The sequence below is a fragment of the Ptychodera flava genome, chromosome 6 (genome assembly GCF_041260155.1).
Source record: "Ptychodera flava strain L36383 chromosome 6, AS_Pfla_20210202, whole genome shotgun sequence".
In the NCBI taxonomy this organism is placed as follows: domain Eukaryota; kingdom Metazoa; phylum Hemichordata; class Enteropneusta; family Ptychoderidae; genus Ptychodera; species Ptychodera flava.
In genome coordinates, this window is record NC_091933.1 from 39,523,920 (window position 1) to 39,545,318 (window position 21,399).

Consider the following 21,399-nt stretch of genomic DNA (forward strand, 5'->3'; position numbering starts at 1 on the left):
TCGTATTCGTTTTCGTATTCGTTTTCGTATTCGTATTCGTATTCGTATGGAGTCACTGACAGAAATTGTTATTTCTAGTCCAGGTTTCAGGTATGAAACGTGCAATATACGATATTTACTGAGGTTTAAATATTGTGATAATTTGATTCGTAATTTCATCTGCCAAATTTGGTTAAATTTACATAAATTTGCATTTGTAGATTTTAAAGAATTTGTTCACTTCATTTTATTTGAAAAAAAAAATACTTAAAATCGGTTGGAATCTGGTAAGGCAGCATCTTCACTTGCCAATGTCTCTTGACCGGGCAGCTGGATGCACCCCGAAATCAGGTGGTCAGTGCCAAGTAATGGGACTCGTGAGAGCGGATGCAAAGGAGCTGCCCTGGACTGTACCATTTTTGCGGGGAGGGCAGATTTTGTGAGGCGCTGCAAAACGGGTGACTGTTGAAAGCTGTGATGAACGGGGACTTGTCCAGGACAACCATCTGAATAAAAAAATGTGAAAATTGTTATATCCGGTCATCCTTTTGGACTCACTTTAGAATGATCATATCCATTTACAATTTGTATTTCAAGTATTTTACTTGATTTTGATATGGCTCTACGTAGACCTGAAATAAATTATAATAACAATACAATACTTTACAAAACTCAGGGAGTGCGGTAAGGCAAAAATTACAAAATTGCAAGTTACGACAAAGTTGTACGTGCTGCTACAGAGGAGAAAGTAACAGAAATAAATGACAATAGGTAGTTTATCTTTCAGAGTAAAGATGTGAGCAATAATAACATAAAACCGGACCGACCGATAATTCATGTATTACATTCAATCAGGGCTCAAAGTAGCGACCATTTTCAGTCGCATAGGCGACCAAATTTTATGAGATTGCGACTGAATTTTTTTCAAGACATTTCTCCATACCGTATACGTGATCAAATACAACATAGGCCTAATTCGCTCAGTGTTCACGGAGCATTGTCCCGAAAGGCCGCGACCCCAAAATACGCATTGAATAAGCATAGCCGTTGAGCGGAGTTACTCAAAGGTTTGAGCGCGTTCTCTCCACTGCACAGCGCTGCCAATGTGTCTGCTGATGTTATCTTGAATGATCTGTCAAAATATCGCATGAATTTAATGATAAATTTTACTACAATCCAATCAAGTATCAGAAGCAGTTTTAGTGCTGTCACATCATTTCAATTGAACCAATCATAATCCCAGCATAAAATGTCATCAAAATATAGCTGACAAGGGAAAACAAGCAACCAGTAACTGCAACATGTTTCATGCGTTCACGTGCGTAATGAATATTTGCGTTAGTGGCATGTGACCGGCTAGACCATTTCCGGAAATCGTCCTTTGGAAAGCAGATCAAAGCATCGATTTCATCAAGCTTGGACTGGATTATCCTCTTTCATAAAGGTTTTTGTTTTCAGCTAGATCTAAATAGCAAGCAACTTTGTTGAAATATCATGGCAAATCTGCCGGGTAGCGACTGCAATTATGTAGAACCATGGAGGTAGTAGAGAACAGACCATGGATGGGACTGTGGCGATGACCTCAATGACCCGAGCGAGTTCGATACACGCCACAAGTACCGCTGCGATATCACAGCTAGGATTAAATGCGCATATACGTTTGAGTTTCGTTCTCTTGCCTACAAATATCTATCGAAAGATGATAGTTGCTGCATTTCTATTCAGAGTTTTTGTTGAAAAAAGTAGCTATCTACGGCTAGCGGCTTAATTGGTCCTCCAAAATAGTACTGCTGAAAGTTTTTGGAGTGACCTGCAGAACGGAGTTTGTAGAGCGGGGCAAACTGCGTAACACTAAAACTGGATCGCACAGTAACAAATGACGGAAACCGATCGAGCCAGTTGCGACAGCTACTAGACTAGCTGAAGTCTATTTATCATAGAATACAGGTATTTCTCGATATTTCGCGATGCAAATTAATTTCCATGCATTCTGGTGTATCTTATCATAACGCAAGTTGATCAACATGTTCTGGCAATGACAGTTGACGCAAACGCAAGGAAAGAAAAAGAGATGGGCCGTACTGAAATAAAGACTCTGACAACAGCTCACACATAATTTAATCTTTATTAGGGAAACAAATGTACCGATCGGGACATAGGCCTATGATACCATTTATTCATCTCGTTTTCTTTTATGACGGTTTCCCACATCATATGAGATGATATTTTCTTTGCGACAGCAGTCTAAATATAGCATGTCATCGACTTAGGCGCATGCGATAACGTTGAGCCCTGCATTCACTGTCGTTGTGACGATCACTTTCTCAGAGATATCAGTTTAAAACAAGAAAATTACCTTTTAAGTTTACAACTCATCAAATTGGGCGGGTCAGCTAAATTTCCATTATCGATACTAATGATGTCAACAGAATGTTTAAGTTGGTTGTTGTGATAGAAGTTAATACGAATACGAATACGAATACGAAAATGATGTTTGTTTAAAAAATATTTCCTCAAAAGACTACTACTGGCCCACAGGCGCTTATAGCTTGGTAGTCTGCTAAATAGATCGATTTTCGGCTCGATCTATCGATCCCGTGGTCAGTATGCCCGCCACTGTAACCTAGTGAGTATTTTGGTTACAATGGCGCGCATATCGACTACGGGATCGATAGATCGAACCGAAAATCGATCTATTCAACAGACTACCCAGCTAAGGAGTGCCTGTGTACTGGCCGTTTGTTTTTAAAATCTCTCCTCTAATTATAGCAACGATATCTTTCAATCTAGGGCCTAAAAAGATTGGATCTTTTTCAACTTACATTCTCAAATATTGAAGTATTGATATATTGTCATATAAAAAGCACTTTAACTTCTGTAAAGACAGAACTTTTATATAATACGTACGAAATTTGGACTAAAAATAAAAAATTTTGTCAGTGACTCCAATACGAATACGAATACGAATACGAAAACGAATACGAAAACGAATACGAAAATAACTTCAGCATCGTAAAACAGCCATATTTGTCGTCGTGTAATGAAACTCCCTAACTTTGTATAAAATTTCAAGTTATCTGGGATGCATACGTCACAGTCACTTGTGATCGGTCTATTCCGCTTGGCGTCTATGCCCCATAGACGTGTGTACATATGCCTGAGAAAAACCCAAGTCAGGAAACCAAATGGCTATTTCCTATAGGGATTATGCCACCATGTCATCTTCGACGTTCGATTTTACTGTGAAAAGTAGCGAGTTCATCTATCATGTAACCGTCGATCGTTCCCTATCATTCTCAAAACATGTACTTGCTAACCTGGTACTTAATTTGCTTCAAAAACGCTCGTTTCGTGTGATTTTCGGCCGAATTCGACGGACAAATCGCTAAAACGTAAGCGTGAGCGACATTCCGGTCACCTCTTGGGTACCCACAGGGCACTCAGGAAACAAACAAATATAACAAGTTTTAACCGTTTTCAATATGGTGATGTTCTATGGACCAATATTGCTTTACCATCAATCAGCTATGGAAGCAGTGTATGGTTGTTAAAAAGTAAGGAAGACAGTAGGAAATTGAGGAGTTAACAATACCAATTTGGAAAATTTCTGTTTAAAGAAAATAAAAACGTTGCCAGCTCTGCAGTGTTAGGTGATCTGGGCTGGATGGATATTCACAATTTGCTTGATAGATCACGTGTAAATTACCTAGATAGATTACAAAAAATGGACAATGATAGGTGGACCAAAGTAGTCTTTATTGCTCTCAATAAATCATATCAAAGTAATGCTAAGTTGGTATGGAATTGGCCAAAGTATGTACATGATATTCTCATTGACAATGGAATAGATCATCTCTATCAATCAGACCCTCCAATGAATGCAAGATGGCTGACTAGTTTCAGAACAATCAATAACCATAATGTTTTGGTTTCGTTCAAACAAACCATTGAGAATATGAAATCCTTGCAACACTATTCCTGGGTTAAAAAAGATAATACACGAGAAAATTATGTGAATGATCCTCAAGATCATCATGGTGTTCTTTATTTTTTAAAATTAGAACAAACTCTATCGACCCTCAGGCTGAGGGATATAAACTCAACTGGGCAAATTATAAAGGTAATGGAAAATGTAAACTTTGTTGTGATGAAATAGAAGACATATCAATTTCTTTTTACATGTAATTACTTCACTGATAAGAGAAATTCTTTTTACCTGCATTTAAATGAGGTTTTTTCAGAATTTGATAACAGCACTGTTAAAAACAAGTTCCACTCTGGGAGCTTGAATTTTAGGTTCAATATTTTATTTAGCAATACCTTGAGGGAGATAAACCACAACTTGGGAGAAAATGTCTCAAAATTGACCAAGACATACATAAAAACTCTCTGGAATATGAGGAATACTGCCTTTAAAGACTCAACATTGATTTGTGTTTAAAGATGGACTCTTTTTCCTTTGCGTCTTCTTGTTTGTGTGTGTTTGTTTTGTACTTAATGACACTGCTTTTTCTGCAGTTTTTGCTTTTTAAACCGTTTCAAAGGTAATTAAATAAATAAATTAAATAAATAAATAAAACAAACAAACAAACAAAAAATTAACAAACATACAAACAAGCATACAAATACATAATAAATAATAAACACACAAACAAACATAAATAGATAAACAAACATACAATATCATAGAACGTCGGATAAATAAACACAAACAAATAAACAGACAAATGTATACACTCATATATACATATATATATATATATCACTGTATACACTCTGCGAATTTTAAAACCACTTGTCTGTAATTTAATGGTGAAACATGCATTTTATTAGTAACTGTGCATGCTGGCAGCTTTTGAGGCATACAGTGTCAGTGAGCAGCGCCCGCACGGCTGTGGCCGCTCGGCTGTCTTGCACATGGTCTTGCACACAAGACAACCGAGCGGCCTGGGCCCCGTGCACGGGGCGCTGTTCGCTGTATGTCTCAAAACACAGTCCCTTCTGTGCTCAAAAGCTGCCAGCATGATTTACGTTTGCACAGTTATTAATAAAATGCATGTTTCAACATTAAAATTACAGAAACGAGATTTTAAAAGTTATCGTGTGCCTGTGAATTTTAGGTGAACCAATGCATTGATTGTGAATTCTTCATCTAGTGACAGCATCCTCGAATAACTACAGCTGTAAAAGGCGTTCAAAAGCCTTAGGAAAGTACCCAGCACAGATGCGAGACACGTCGCTTAAGCTTTGCAAGGCCCTTGCGATGCAACCGGTAATTTGAGTTGTAATAAACTTGTCCTTGATCCTCGTTATAGAACATGAGCATCGCACTGGGGGCCATGCCTAGCAAAGCGTCTCTGTGGGACTCCCACAGGTGCGGGTTTTTTGTTTTGTTTTGTTATAAATTTATTTCAACACCGTCACTAACAAAACAAATCTACATAACTGTGAATGCATTAAAATTACAATGCGTCTTGTCTGAAAAAAAACAAACAAACAAATAATTAGCTGTTTAATTACAAAAATCATCATATGAATGCATTCAGGATGCGTTCTTCTCCTTCAAGTCTTGCAAGGCTTGAAAACTTTATAAGTGAAATATAATGTATTCATCCATGAAGAGAGATAACATTTTAATTGCATGACATAGGATTGAAGGGAAACTTTAATCCCATCAAGAGTAACCGAATTTCGAATATTCCAAACTCTGTATTTTACAACGGAAGTAATACAGTAAACGGTTGCATTGTTATCATTTTCGATCCCTGCAATTGCTAATCTTTTGATATTGATATTATTATCAAAGTTATGTTTTCTGACAAAGAAAGAAATACATTTCTGCCATATATCTTTAACATACTTACACTCAAATAAGATGTGTTCCAGTGCCACAAACATGGCATTTCCCATCATTTAAATTGAAAGTTTTGGCCAAGCTTCCTGTGACTAGCCCTCGATGGAAAATCTTCCCATTTAAATCATTTACTGAATTGCTGACAATTCCTGTTGAATTAAGACGGCTGAATAAAGTAGCTTTGTAATTGTCAGTGAGATTTAGATTCTCAGCCCATTTTGACCAATTTGACCTTTGACTGCATGCCATTTCTTATCAACTAATTTCAAATAAAGTGACTTGGTTTTGACATCACTTTTTGTCAGACCATAATTCTCTAAGTCTAAAATATCATAGTTTTCTTCATTTTGGATGTTTGAAGTGATGATTTGTTTCCAGGAATCTGGAATAGCATTGAGGAGTGTTTCATACTCTGTCTTAATTTCCTCTTGCACATGTCTATTTGTACCTCCTCTAATTTTTGCAATTATTTCCCATTGTTGAAGCCAGTCATTTCTGTCATCATTCCAGTTGTCCTTAAGCCTTAAATTTCCACTCTTTGACCATTTTTCATAAAAGAGGACACTTCCTTCACTCTTAATATTGTCATTATACCACAGAACTTGTCTAAGAAGATTCTGTTTTGATGTTGGTAGATTCACTCTTGTAAGTCTAAGTGACTTCCAGGTATTTAACATATCCCCATACACCATCGATGTTCGTTTGTTGTTGACTTTGAAATTGAGGTGGAGGTATTGATAATCACTATTCAGTTTATTGTCATAATTCGCTATGAAATATTTTGATAAGCCGGCCCATTTAGGGGTCCCTTTATCTGCATTTTTCTCAAATAATTTCATAAGCCACTTTAATTGGAGTGCATTAATTTTTTCTTCAATGTCGACAACTTTTTTGCCACAGTCATCATATCGTTGGATGAAAATACCCTTTTTACAACTTCTCGTTTGCCTCTCCAAATAAAATTCCATAATTTACTATTTGCTTCATTAATGATTTCCTTAGGTACGTGATCAAATGATGCCAGGTATCATAATTTTGATGCAGCCAGCATATTAGCTACTATTGCCCTGCCTTTAAACGACATATTTCTAGTATTCCAGATCTTAAGGCAATTTGTAAATTTTTCCATCACTGTTTTCCAGTTTTCTCTAGAAGTGTTACTGTTTCCAAACCTAACTCCCAAGATCTGTAAAACCTTGTTTGAAAAATCGATCCCTTCCACTGAATCAGTGTGGTTTTTAAAACTCCCAGCCCATAAACCTTTGGATTTCTTTTTGTTTAGCTTTGCACCTGTTGCTTTTTCATATTTGTTGAACATTTTCAACGACTGTGTTATGCTTTTCAAATTTCTCAAGTAAAGAGTCGTATCATCTGCAAAACTTAATTTTTTCCTCTTGTTTGTCTGGTAGTATGAATCCTGATATGCTGTCATCTTTACGAATATTTTCGGCTAGCACTTCTGCTGCCATAATATACAGTAATGGTGATATGGGGCACCCTTGTCTCACACCCTTATGAAGTTGAATACTGCGAGAAAGAAATCCATTACACTTAATTTTGCATGTAGTATTATTACAAAGAATTTTATCCACTTGACAAAGTCAGTGCCAAAGTTGAATTTGTCAAGGACTTGAAAGAGGAAATCTCTTATCTGTTTAACCTGTCATGAAGCTTTTGTTTGGTCAAGACTTATGACAATAAGAGGTTTATCAGTAAAATTAGCATATTCAATAATATCTCTAGTAAAGACAATATTATCACCTATCTCCCGCCCGGGGATGTATCCACACTGATCTGGGCTGCATATTTTGCCAATTACCTTCCGCACCCTATTAGCAATTACTTTTGCAAGAATCTTATAGTCTACATTGAGGAGACTTATTGGTCTCCAATTGTTTAAGTCTGTCTTATCTCCCTTTTTATAGAGCAAAGAAACTAAACCAAGTTTCTGGCTGTCCGTCAATTCCCCTGAATTAAAGCAAGCGTTAAATGTTTCAATTAGGTCAGACCTTAAAATATGCCAGAAGCATTTATAGAATTCACAGGTGCGTTCAAATCGGGTTTGAACAGGAGAGTGCCATCATCGGCAATAATTTCATTAAACAAAAGTTTAGTAGATTGGTACCTTTATGGCGCCTGCCTCATCGATAACACAAATTTATTAAACAAAAGTTTATTACATTGATACGTTGGTGGCCCCCTTCGTCATTGAACAGCAGTATTAAACGAAAGATTATTAGCCTGATGCGTTGGTGGCGCCTACCTCAACGAGAATACCGATGCTGAACAAAAGTCTTTTACCCTTGATGGTGACGCCCTGCTAAGAAGATTTAATGACTTGTTAAAGCAAAGGGGAAAATAGTATGCTGGAAACAAAATATTTATATTTATCTGGGGAAACCTTGCTATTTAACCCTTTGAGTGCTGTAATTGTTCCTACCAAAATTTTAGCGCAACATATTTACCAATTTTTATGAATTTTTCTGTAATTTTTTGATGATTTTGTACCAAATGGACATCACATTTCATTGGCTACAGTTTGCTATCAAATTTTGACAAAAATCTGAATAAAATTGACTGGATTATATTTCCTAAAGGTGGCAAAAATTGACTTTGGTGCTCAAAGAGTTAAAGAAGGGTTATGTTTTCATGGAGCTACTACTCTTTTGGTAGCTCCATGATGTTTTTCAGTAGTTAGAATGTCATTGAATGCCATACATCTCCTTCTTTGAAATCTATTGTTAGTTCCATTGGATTCTGTGTTTGTGTGTGTTTGTGTGTGATACAAGTCATTCAATTATAGTGTTTCCATAAAATTCACTAAAGATCAACATTTTTGAAAAATTTTGGAGAGATCAAGATTTTTGAAAAATCATTTGAAAACAATTATTAATGATTTAATTTAATCGATGATTATTTCATAAATGGAACTTGAATGATCCTTATAACGATGAAATAGAATACAAATTTATCAGCAAAAATTTTAGTATACCAGAAGTAGAAAATTGATGTATAGACTCACTATGGTATGGTGATGCACAAGTATACACTATGGAATATGTTGTATAGCATACATAATAAACCCTCCTTTGAAAATGTGACAGGTACAATTCAGCTTGTTTTCTTTTGTGAGTTTTGCACAATTTTATTTGGTTGATGTAAATGAAATCTTCATGCATGACTTAATACCTAGACAAAAGTCTGTTTTATTGTCTGAAGACTGATAAGAAATCCACCAAACTCAGCAGGCCTAGGCAGCTCCTGCACTGAGTAAACTGACATGCCTATAATGGAACAAACCATTTCGACTGGCAACCTGTTCTTGGGACTTTTTTTTGGGGGGGGAGGGGGATAAAATACTATAGAGTATAAAACACAATTGGTTTTGCCTCAATAGGTTCCCAGGCCATGTAATCCACAATGTAAAATTTACTGCTTCCCACCACCAACGCTGATGGAATAATCCACTTTATTCTAGGATTAGGATAAGGAAAGGATCAGTTGATTTGTAAAGCAGCTGTTTGGGTTGAAATCAAGGAATAACTGACACATGTTTACACATAATTTATGATCTTTTATTGGCTTATTAAAAGACCAACACTGTCTGACCTGCAGACAACCATTTTTTAATAAAAACTTAGAAAAAAGTCTACCTTCCTTATCAAATATACATCAAAGTTACAGGAAAATACATATCTGAAAAGACTTGTACAAATGAAAGATAATGAGTAGAGCACATTAAGTAGCACACAACAGAGAGGGCACTGTTCAGAGAAGTTTTAAGACAGCTTTCCTTGAAATACCAGTGGTCAGTTTTCAAATTTCCACTATGAACAATATCAACTAAATCCAGTGTCACCTGTACACCGTACTTTCCTGAAAGCAGCATTTTTTCACTGCTCATGCCAAAATTTATGTAAGCTTACCCCCTTCCAGCATAAAGTAAATGTCACAATTTGCCACAACAAAATTATTAATTCAAATAATAATACACTGTTAGAAATAATACACACCGAGTAATTATGCAAAATGCTATAGCTGACACAACTGTAGTCCTGTTATTTCTCTCCTTTGGGCTAAAAATATCATTACGTGGTGATGATACCATTTATCTACAAAATATTTCAAATTTCTACAAAGTAAATACAGTTAATCCTTAGGAGTTAATGATGAGTATTTGAGTAAAAAAACAAGTTTTGCCGATAAGAGTAAACATTTACACTCTACAGAAAGAATTACCTGGCTTGTACAAATTAAATGGGTCTAATTAGATACAAGGATGTATGTGGTGTACATCATAATCTATGGTGTACATAGCATAGGCACTTGGATTGAAAAGAGCATCGCATCCAAAAATGGGTTTGTGTAAAAATTTTACCATTTTACAGATTTAGAAATAAAGAACAGACGCAGTGGAGATTTCATGTAGTCAGTTGTTTGACTGTATGAACTTTGACCCCATATGCCATTCAGCCTCAAAGCAGAATGTTTATGATCAAGAGAGATGTGTGTGAGGTGATAATGATGTCATATATACTGCAGCATCCATTGCATATTGAATACATAGTGAAGTCTCCAGTTCACAAACATAAATTAATTCTAACTCCACAAGCCCTGGCTCTATAATGCAGCATTTGTATCTCCTTGCTCTACAAGACATTGATGTAACCCTTCTGGCTCCGGTTTGTGAAGTTGTTGTTTCTGGTGCACATGTAATGGTAGGACCCTTTGGTAAATTCCAGGACAGCGCCCTCGTATGACGCTGGTGCATTATTGAGTAAATTGTTCAGGGCATCCTTCCTCTCAACAGACTCTCCTCCACACACACCGCTTCGCATGCATCTGTAAACGCAGGTAACAGAAAACTCACTTGATGAGGATATTTGTGTTTAAATGATCTGAAAATTACAAACCTTATCCTAAATAACAATTAAACTGTCCAAAGCCTAGATGACATATCTCCTATTCTGGCAAGCTATGGGAGAACAGTTTCACTGCTAAAATTTTATCAATGTGATCAATTTGGACTCTACTTGGTGACATTAAACAAACATTGACTGGCCAGGAGTTGTAACAGCATATGTTTGTTGCCTAAGGGTCTGAGAGTTGCTGTAATTCAGTCTGTTTCACAAGGACATAGACCAAGGGAAACTCTCAGGTCAAAGGGAACACAAATGTATGCTAGTCATCGACATGTGTTTTGTAACACACCTCATCAATTTTTTTGAAAAACAAGAAGTTCCTCAGCTATGATTACTCATCTTGGTCACAGACAACACTGCCATCTCTTTTACACATTCTAGAATGTGCATATGCCTAGATGTTATTGGGTAACAGTTTTGGAAACTGTCGACTGGTATCTTGCTCTTTGCACATATCAGCGTCAAAATGACAATACCACTGAACGTAATTTGACAAATCACACCATAGAGTTTCAATGAGATGTGTTACAATATTTTGCGATGGTATGTGATCAATCCTACAAAGAAGTGAAATTGTTCAAATCTCCTGTTCCATCAGCCAATAACTGAAGGCTTGTTCGATTCAACATTATCAGGAATAGAGCATATACTTAATAAGCACATTGTTACCTGTAGTATCCAGAAGAAGCCATGGAGACAGCTAAATCCTTGGCAACAACTGAATTTGGAGTATTTGAGTGATATATCCAGACAACCTTGGCAGCAGACCACATGGTGGAATTTTCATAGGGAAGAGGATAGTTTTCCAGAGCCTCATTGATCTGTACAAGATTACTACGGTCGGTGCCTGAAAGATGTGATTGATAAATGAAAATGGTGCTATGAATTGTTGCTGACAAAGAAGATATCGATTTACATGTAGAAGTTTTGGAAGTCAAACTTTACTGTTAGCCATATTTATAATTTGAAAAGTGTGTTTCAAGCATAACATGTGTCACAGACATTCTTGTTGTTTATTTTCCTGTCTTGTGAGAATCAGTAGGATTCATACAATGATGTAAAAAAGCAAATCTACAGTTGTGTGATGTATTGTTTTGACATTTCTCTTTTAAACATTGAAACTGCCAAACTCTTTGCGTTATTGAAGCATCTCTTAACGTATGATATTCTACCAGTGACAGTAGTCCGCCAAAGACAAGTCCAAAATGTACAAATCCATTGTAGGTAAACTGGTTCAATCACGGAATTATTGCACTTTAACTCACCTCCTGTCCCCTCACCATCATCCCCAGTCTGTCCATCACCCCCTGGGGCGTCATTGTCATGTGTGTTGGAACCTTTGATGTAAAATCATACAAAAAGAATAAATTTTTGAACAAAATAATAGAAACAAAGATGTAATTCAAATAAAATAGCCCATTATCACAATTTACTGCTGAATTTGAGTAAAATTCAGGATGACAAATCAGTTATCTCATATAGTATACAGTAGAAGATTGATTCTGTTCATCTTTTGGGCCATTAATGAATGCCCAATTACAGTTGCACCTTTTTTCAAAATTGTCAAACAGCCAAAAAGTGTAAGACTTTTTATAGAAATAAAGTGTTATTTTGAGAGCCATATGTCACACTAAAAAAAACTTTCCATCTCTACAACAGAACTACAGAAAAGTTCATGTTTGATAAAGGGTTCTATTTGCTTTGATCCACACTGTCTGATAAACATATTTTGTGCAACTTTTAGGTGATTTAGAACAATATTCGCATGATTTTGCTCTCTTCAAAAGACATTGGCATTGAAACTGACCTGTCCACTGTATGTGCACCAAATCTCCTTCACCGATGGTCATTTTGTTGGGTACAAAATCATACTCCACTGCCGGATATACTTGGACGATGTTACCTCTCTTGCCACGTACGTTTAAGTTGTAAATTCTCTTTGCCTCCATCCCTGGTACAAAAATAAGGGAGTCTAAATCAGTCTTGGAGTTTAATTATTTCCTTTCTCCAAAAAACACGCCACATGTATGTGATATTATTTTATCTCTCAATCTTCAAAATACGCAAGTAAAATACATCGTACAACATGAAATTACAAAAATTTAAAACGTTTGTGATATTTGGAGTACTCACCTGCCTCTCTTGCTTTGAGTTTGAAGACATGTGACCGATCTTGGAAGACTCTGCCGTACTGAGCAGTATTGATGGCTAGTCTGAGAGGAACATTTGCAGCTCCAATGTCCACAGCTGGGTTGTTCACCACGGGAGAGTAGACACCCTCATCTCTATAGAAGGAAGCAAATTGAAATTTTAACATGCATTCATGTTTCCATTCTGTCTTGAAATTTTGATTTTTTAAAATAAAATTCACCAGAAAGTTATAAATTGTCATGGAAGACTGGGAAAAATAGCTCAGTGGTATGGAATCTACTACTTAGAATCCACTGGACTCATTTATTACCTAGTACAAAAGAACTGTACTTTGCACTTTTTTGTCTGGGCAAGACAAGAGAAAAGTCTGATAAAATCTACAAACATATTTTCACTATCATACTTTGGCAATGTCTATGTTTTCATACCATCTCAATCATCATATCACGCCGTTCCCTTAATTGGGATGGCAGTGCCATTGACATTGAAGTGAAAGGTGGGTGAATACAGATACATGTACCAGATGACACAACAACATCTGAATGTTCAAAACAATATTGTGATAGATTGTCGATGTATACTTACGGGTTGTTGTTCTGTTCTGATGTTGTGTTGAATGGATCATAATCATCAGTTGAAATGTTGTATCTGTTGAAAATACCAAGGAAATATCATGTCAAAAATTCCATATTTCACATAAAGGTCATTCAATAAATTGGTAAAGAAACTTTTTTTCAAGAGTGTTGTTTCTAATTTTGGATTCCAGCGATATCAATTATTTTGAAGCAAAGATATAATTTGCATATTATTCAGCATTTTTGGCAGCAGTTACCTGGCAGATTTTAATGCATTTTGGAATCAGACAGTGAAATTTAACATTTCATATACTGGTTTTCCAAATGAGTTTATTTTCCAGTCATTATTTCACTATTTTCAGCATATTTCAACTCAAAAGAGAACATTCAAATTAGCTAAAGCTTTTATAACGATAATAACCTTATTCATTTGGTGACTGGAATCATGTAAAAATTTGAAAAATTACTGTCAGGCCATTATCAGCCAGAATTTTCTACAAATCACTGGTATATTGAAAATCTGTGATGTAAACACTGTCAAGCTTTCATACCCTCTACAGTAAAATTCACTAAAGTACACTCAGTTTAACTGAAAATATTACCATTTACCATAAATGGATAGCTGCACGTGTCATTGATTCTTCATAAAACATTTCAGTCAACAATGACAGTTTGAAGATGTGAGAAATAATTTTGTCATATCATTTTTTGGAGACGTTCTCTTCTGCTGCGCAAATCATTCTCCAAAGAAGTTCATTTATAAGTAATGATAATCAGACAGAGTAAAGATTTCTCCATAGGCAAAATTTTACAGAATGGTCTTTATTAGATTGATTAAGGTTTCTTACAATCTGAAACTTTTAATAAATACAGTCTAAACACATTATGTAACATGTATTCATTTATTCCACACTGACCAATATTCTACTGAAGTCTCACTTACCTTAACCTGAAAGCACATCTCTGTGTCTCTTGTGAGGGAAGTGACGGTAAAACCCAAGTGTAGTTTCCAGGGAAGCCATCTCTGTTGTTACCAAGGTGATTGTCTCTTGTCCATGGAGCTTGTTGACAGTCTGGTGCTTCCAAGGCAACCAGACACACCTCAGCTACACTATTTTCTCCACTGGGTCTTCCCCAGATATGTCCAGCGTTTGCTTCACACTGAGCCCTGGTTGTGTAAGCTGTCAAGTTAAAGCCACAAACTCTGTCAAAAATCTCTTCTAAAATTCTCAGTAAGTTTTAAATATCTGTCAAAGAACATTCTTTCATGGGGCTGTAACTCTTTTGATGTTGAATGGCGAATTTGTTTAAAACGTTTAACATCCCTGAAAATTATAAAACTTCATATTTAATGAATATATATTGCTGTCCAATTTCCGATATGGAAAACTAATGACATTTCAAAAACAAAATCATAGATGTGGAGCAGAATAAATAGACCAAAGTCTCTTGAACTGGTTTTACACAGGTACAAACCTAGCTGTGATATATTAACTCAACTATAATTACCTGGAGCCTTTTCTAGGTAGTTGATGAATTCCAACCAATCACCGTCATTGTCCTCACAGTCTTGTTGGTTGTTCCATCTTGACCAGTGTTTCACTTGAGTTCTACCGTTGTTGTAGTATTCAATGCATTCATACTTCTTCTTCACATTGAAGCTCTCCTGCTGGTAATAGCTGGGATATTAAAATGGGATAAAAGGTACAAACATCAGTTAAAGTTGTAGCTGTGCAGAATTAATCCCTCTTTCCCTCTAGACCCCCAGCCCAGGCCCCCTCCTGTGAAATTTCAATGACAATGCACAGTGGCAGCCTCTTCACTCACAAAATCTCTATTGAACACTTGATAGGAATTGTTAACGTGGGCTACTCTTCAAATAGAAATCCAATCTTGAGAACCATGTCACTTCAGAATCTATCACATGAAAAAGGATGATTGTTTGCAGAATTTGTCAAATAATATGACTTTGTTTACATCATACAGAGCATGTCTCAATCCTACATCTGAGAAGACAATTCAAGATTCAGTTTATCAAACTCTGAAAAGATTCCATGCAGAAGCCGATCTCTCTTTGTAAGGCTAGTGTAAAAAGTGCAAAACATTACAAACAAGAAGAAGCAACGATTGCAATCACAAAACATTCCAAGCATTCTGCACAGCTTTGTGTATTCATTCTTTTTCAGATTATCATCAATGACCAAGTCATGTAGCTGTCAGTCGAGAAAGATTTTCTAGTCAAGTCATCTTGCCAATTACATAGGATTTGCTTTGAGTACAGTATTTAGTACAGACTTTTTTCTTTTGGTGAATGGAAGATTATCAATTGTCACCAAATCTTTGTGTGCTTTGGAATTCTCCAAAAGGTAAACTTTTAGAAGCTCAACATTCTTCGGAACGGATGAACTGGAAAAGACAATATCAAATGCCTGATTGGCTGAGCACTGACGTCATATATTCCAATGGGCGATTTCCCCAAAGATTACCTGCAAAGGCTGGTTTCTTGTACCAACACTGCAATGTCTTTCCAGGGTGATGGATGCCAATACGGGTAATAGTCACGCTCTTCTGGACATTCATAACCATAACGATTACCATTGGGATTCTGTCTGGTATAGATGGCTGAACTGTAACCATTGGCATTGTTCTGTAAATTCTGGTCAGCAGTGAATAATCCTATTGTAAAGGAAATGACATGTAAGTCAAATATCCTGGGCAAATACGTACCATTATTTGCACTTGCTCTGTAATTACCATAAAAAACTGCAAAACTTGAGATCGTCAGAAATTGGTGAATGAATGTTACATGTAATATTATAGAAGTTTGACTTAAAGAAAAACATTAATCTGTAGATCAATAGGTGGACTTGTCACATGCAGATGAGAACTTCAGAAACATCAGTTGTCAAAGCTGCCTGTTGAGGGCAGTGTTCAACTTCAACACACATCTGCAGTGCCTTTCCTTCACTGTAAAAACTTTCTGAATAACTGTTACCGTAGTTTTATGGCCATCTCTTTCACACAATCTTCAATTCAGATTGTAATACCTTCCTTTTTTTTCAAAAGCGGTTATTGGAAACATTCCTGCTATTCATTACATGTCAGTTGTTCTATTGAAGGCACGCACATTGCAACCAGTGGGCTTGACAACCAACTCACATCCTGACTTCAATAAGCTGGCATACCATCACATGACTGCAATGCAGTCACTGTACAGCCTCACCCATCCTACAATGCTTTCAAAATTCCATTCATTGCTCTTGCAAGATGGGAAATAATCTAGAGAGTCATCTCCCACAAACACCAGTTTGCCCTTATAAGGTCTACTTGTTAATAAATTAATTTCTCTCCACAATACCTAAAAACAGGCAATCATAGTTGTTCTTAATTGCACTTGGACACACTTTTCAAGCTATATTTGGAATAAAGTGTAAGACTTTGATATTGTGAGTAACAGATGAGTGAAACAACGACAGCAATTTAATTAGAGATTCAAAGAAGGATATTTGCATGCAATGCAACAATTTGGAATCCCTCAAGCTAGAATTTTGTTCTTTCTTCAGTTCTATCAAAGCCTTCTATAGATGCATTTGGATTCTTACCTTGGTTTCTTTCTCTATTGTAGCATTTATCATACCACTGCCATGGCTCTTGTAGTCCTCTGTCTGTGTCAATGTCATCATCTTTACGGTTGTCTGCTTCATTTCTGTTTTCATTCAGGTCATCAATTGGCGTATGGTCTGGTGTGTTGGTATTTTCTCCATTACGGAGAGTATCATCACTACCTGTTGAGGTGAGCAAGAATTCAAAATACCATTAAAGGACTGTTCTGCTGTGAAAGAGTAAGTAACTTTGGAAGGGGATCAAAATTTCTTTTTGTCAAGATTAATAGATATTATCGTTAACTGTACCAACATTTAACAACTTTACAAATTATCACTTTTCTAGGGGGTCTAGTTCATACAAAGCTTAGAAAGGCCCCTACCCTGCCTGTTTCCATGTGGAAGACTGGGTTTAGTGTCTTATTTCCAGAACAAAAAAAAAAGGAAACAGAAAACTGATTAAAGGGAGGCAGTCGTCAGAACTTTGCTAAAAGGTTTTCCAGGGACCTCTATGACCGCTGTAATCACTGTGCCAATTGATGAAAGTTAAAACATGTTTGTTTGTCGTAAAATTAACATGTTGCAGCTATGTTGATGTGATGCATCTCGATATCATGCACGAAATACATTGTTTGTAAACAAGAAAGTCGCAGAGTTTCGATGACTCCCTCCCTTTAGGTTGCTGTTTTGAAAAATCAAACAATGATAAAACTTTCACAGGCATTTCATACAGGCACAAACCAACTCAATTGTGTAGCATTCAACATCACATCAAGTCTAATTACCATACTTTTGCATTTGTAATCAAATTGACATAAATTAGCATATCATTACCACACCCCCCAAAACCAGCAATTGATCTGAATGTTTCAGGTCATACCTGTGGCTGAATTGACATCCTCTTGGCACATATACTGCAACACCATGTTGCAATTAGTTTTATGTGGATCATTGTCTTCACTTCCACCACACCCATGCTGATTTGTCCACTCTATGGTCAGGTAGCTTTCTCCTTGACCACTGCTTTGGAAAAATTGCTGTAAATGAAATACATTAAATTGGATAATTACTAATGAATAATACAACAAATGCTTTACATTTTGATATTGCCGAGTTGATGGAAAACATCACAGAACTATAGTACAGTGTCAATGTATTTCTGTCAAAGAGTGGTTCCTTTCTTCAAAACCTTGATGCATTAGACTTAGAGACTGTGCAAGATCAATGTGATACGATCGTATAGCTGTTTGCAGGATAGTGTCATGCAAAACAGGCTGAATGACAGATCAACAATGGTGTTACACCTCAAAAGTACAAAAAATGTACTTTTCCATGATAAGTACAGAAAATCCAGTTTACACTAGATGTTGGTCCAATAAAAGTAAATTACTGCTCTCCCCTCTCATTTTTCTCTTCCGTAGACTCCTTAAACCCCCTTGTTTCATCTGTTTGCTGTGTTTTGCTGGTAGAAAAGACAGCAGAAAGTTTTGAAAAGTAACTTAATATCTGTACTAACCATTCTGTACTGCTCAGATTCATCGTCAGAGGGGTCGTCACCGACATCACCAACATTGTAGCCACCTCGGTTGTTGTTCTGTTTGTTGAAGAAAACAGGAAATCGGGAGATCACTTAACAACTCTAGTGACCGTTCTTCAATCTGTATCGTGTTCTAAAAATTTTACATCAATATTCTACACAAAGAAATTTAATGCCATTGAAGTATTTCCAATCAAAGTGAGATTTCCAAATTGCATCTTCAGAACTACTGAAAATATTCAGAAATGGCTTAAAAAATTGTTTTACTGTCACACAACTACTCCAAACTATAACTTTAAGGTTTTTTCATGGTTTATATCACTGGATTTAATATTTTTTTAAAACTGAAAAAAAACGTGGATAAAGAGTAATGTGATGAAATCTACAACTTCACTCATCTTAGACTTTCAAAGGGTGAGAAACATACATATATGCAAGGACAAGAAATATAACTTTTCAGAATTTTCCTGGATGAAGGCGGTATTTGGTTAAAGACTTCAAACCTTGCAGCTTGTCATGCACAAATGTTTAAAAAAAGTTCTATTCATGGAGACTGTAATGGAGCATTTGCAATTAAATTTGGGTGACAATTTCCTTGTTTATGGTAGACTTCTGAGGTGGACATGCTTGGGGTCCAGACACTTCGCACCAAAACCAGTTCGCCCCACACAACTTCGTCCCAAAACCATTTCGTACCAAAACCACCTCGTCCCAAGTACTACTTCGCCCAACCCCACTTCGCCCCAAGTACCACATCGTACTAAAACCACTTCGCCCAAAGTATAGTACCGTCAACTCGTCCTGAAAACAACGATGTTACGACGTATCACAAGGTTGTTTTTACCTGCAACTTGGAAGCATTAATGTGTTAGGACATTTTGGCTATCACGAACCATTTATTGTTGCATGAAACCATAAACGATAGAATAAGAAAATAGAAACACGCAAATGCTACAACTCAGGTGCCTTGCGCGGAATTGCACGATGTCAATTTCGCGAAATGCGTACACTTTCAAGATTTCAGTCCCAGGGTGACAGAAAGGTGGTTATTTTCAGCTTTAGCAGTTAGCGATAAGTTTCGGGCAAAGTGGTTTGGGGACATGACTTTTGGGGCGAAGTGGTTTTGGTACGAGGTTGTTTTGGTGCGAAGTGGTTTTGGTGCGAAATGGTATGGGACGAGATGGTATGGTGCGAAGTGGTTTTGGTGCGAAGTGTCTGGGAACCCGACATGCTTTATTCTTTGTATCAAAATTACTTTGGGACAAAAACACTTTCACACAAGAAAAGCATTACCTTTGCTATATTTCATTAACTCACCTGAGAATCAAACAGTCTGTTAGCGTTATTTCTATTGGCCGATTTTTCGTTCAGTCTGTTGTTCGAGCCTCGAAGATTGTGCATGTAAATATCAGCTTCTGACAACGACAGCAGTGCAAAAATCACAAATGTGTACACGAAGTACGCCATGGTTGCAAAGTTGATACCCTCTGTTCACCTTGCTGAGTCGATTGTGATAATGGTCGGTCCTGGAAAAAGTTACAGGTTAAAATAGAGTTATGGTAATGAAGATTTGAGCTTGCTGACGTTAGGATTAAGGTGTATTAACATATTTTTTCGGGCTTTGTTCTCAAAAAAACAAAAAACAAAACAGTGATACCAATCATGAGTGACGTACATGCGGGTGCTTTGTCCTGCTTCATTTAAAGTTTTGGTTTGTTGAGTCCAGGGGCCCGGGGCAGTGCCTCATTGCCATAAATGGTCATGTCAGAAAGTTTGTGGAAGTTCCGCATCTGAGTAAATTGAATTCAACTATACAATCGCTTACGAAACGAAATTTCGTAAACCCGATTTTCTTTGAATTCTACGGGTCACGCATTCGACATTGACGCGCAAGAAAAGTCTATTATCACATCACAATCATTCAACGTGGCCTTTGTTTTCATACGAGCCACAGTCCCACTATCTATGGATAGAGGGACTGTGTACGAGCTAACTGTAGGCCTATCAGTGTCAAACAGCTCCACTATGTATATATACATACGGTCCCTCGGACCGTGGTCTTTTCACATAGCGCTATGAATGAATGATACGCAAACAAAATTGAGACTTCTGGGCCAAGACCAGCGGCGGCCTGCAAAGACCAAGCGGGAGGTACCGTGTATACCGTCCACATGACAGTTGAATGACAGTGTGAAACATTCAGCTCAGCTCAGCTCACAGAACGTACGCACGTACCTTGTACGCATCGCTACGAATGTGATGTTTTACTTTAGCACGGTCCCTCCACAAAAGGATCGTGGTTTTAGAAATAATAAAAATGTGCGCACTGCAACAGAATACAAAGAACGATGTTTGCGAACAGAAATGTCCGGCATGTTGGACGGGCCGGAGGACTTTCACGCAGTCTTCAGACTCAACATACAATGCATGACAATAAAACTGCCACCGGAGAGCGTTTCTCGTTACGTGTTCACCGCCACGAACAGTGACGAAGCCCTAAGAAACTGAACAATTATTGATCAATTTAGAAAGTAAATGGGGCAGTCTTGACTTGATACAGATGGCCGATAAACATACTTACCAATCTTACATATAACGTACTCTGTGTTCAAGATCAGTGACTGTTACTACCAGACACTTTGCTAGCACCAAGCATCTGTACTTTGAAAGTCCGAGGCAATATTTCTTTTAATGGGCATGATGCTCTGTATTTCCGGGTCGATGATCTTGCGTTAGTCATCAGGGCATTTCACTGACGTCATCGTTTTCAAAACAATGC

The 21,399-nt window shown here is 37.0% G+C and overlaps 1 protein-coding gene across 2 annotated transcripts; it reads right to left on the reverse strand.

The window, feature by feature from the left end:
* Nucleotides 1-9,386: 9,386 nt before the first annotated feature.
* LOC139135763 (protein DD3-3-like) lies at nucleotides 9,387-21,397 on the reverse strand. Of its 2 annotated transcripts, none has more exons than XM_070703446.1 (14): nucleotides 21,202-21,397; nucleotides 19,938-20,146; nucleotides 18,600-18,677; nucleotides 17,964-18,120; nucleotides 17,084-17,266; nucleotides 15,968-16,157; nucleotides 14,991-15,160; nucleotides 14,425-14,662; nucleotides 13,492-13,554; nucleotides 12,889-13,040; nucleotides 12,563-12,706; nucleotides 12,021-12,092; nucleotides 11,425-11,602; nucleotides 9,387-10,675 (listed from the first exon to the last, which is right to left on the reverse strand). In XM_070703446.1, exons 2-14 carry the CDS (start codon nucleotides 20,085-20,087, stop codon nucleotides 10,483-10,485), a joined length of 1,968 nt encoding a protein of 655 aa, XP_070559547.1. In that variant the 5' UTR covers nucleotides 20,088-20,146; nucleotides 21,202-21,397; the 3' UTR covers nucleotides 9,387-10,482. The 2 variants fall into 2 exon arrangements, with proteins under 2 accessions (XP_070559547.1, XP_070559548.1); XM_070703447.1 differs by lacking the exon at nucleotides 21,202-21,397 and adding an exon at nucleotides 20,296-20,324.
* Nucleotides 21,398-21,399: the final 2 nt, after the last annotated feature.

Coding starts and splice junctions, on each gene's coding strand:
- LOC139135763 (XM_070703446.1), bottom strand. CDS start 20,087: ATGGCGTACTTCGTGTACACATTTGTGATTTTTGCACTGCTGTCGTTG. Junction 17,267..17,963: donor GGATGTCAATTCAGCCACAG/GTATGACCTGAA, acceptor TCACCTCAACAG/GTAGTGATGATACTCTCCGT. Junction 13,555..14,424: donor AGATGTGCTTTCAGGTTAAG/GTAAGTGAGACT, acceptor TATTTTCAACAG/ATACAACATTTCAACTGATG.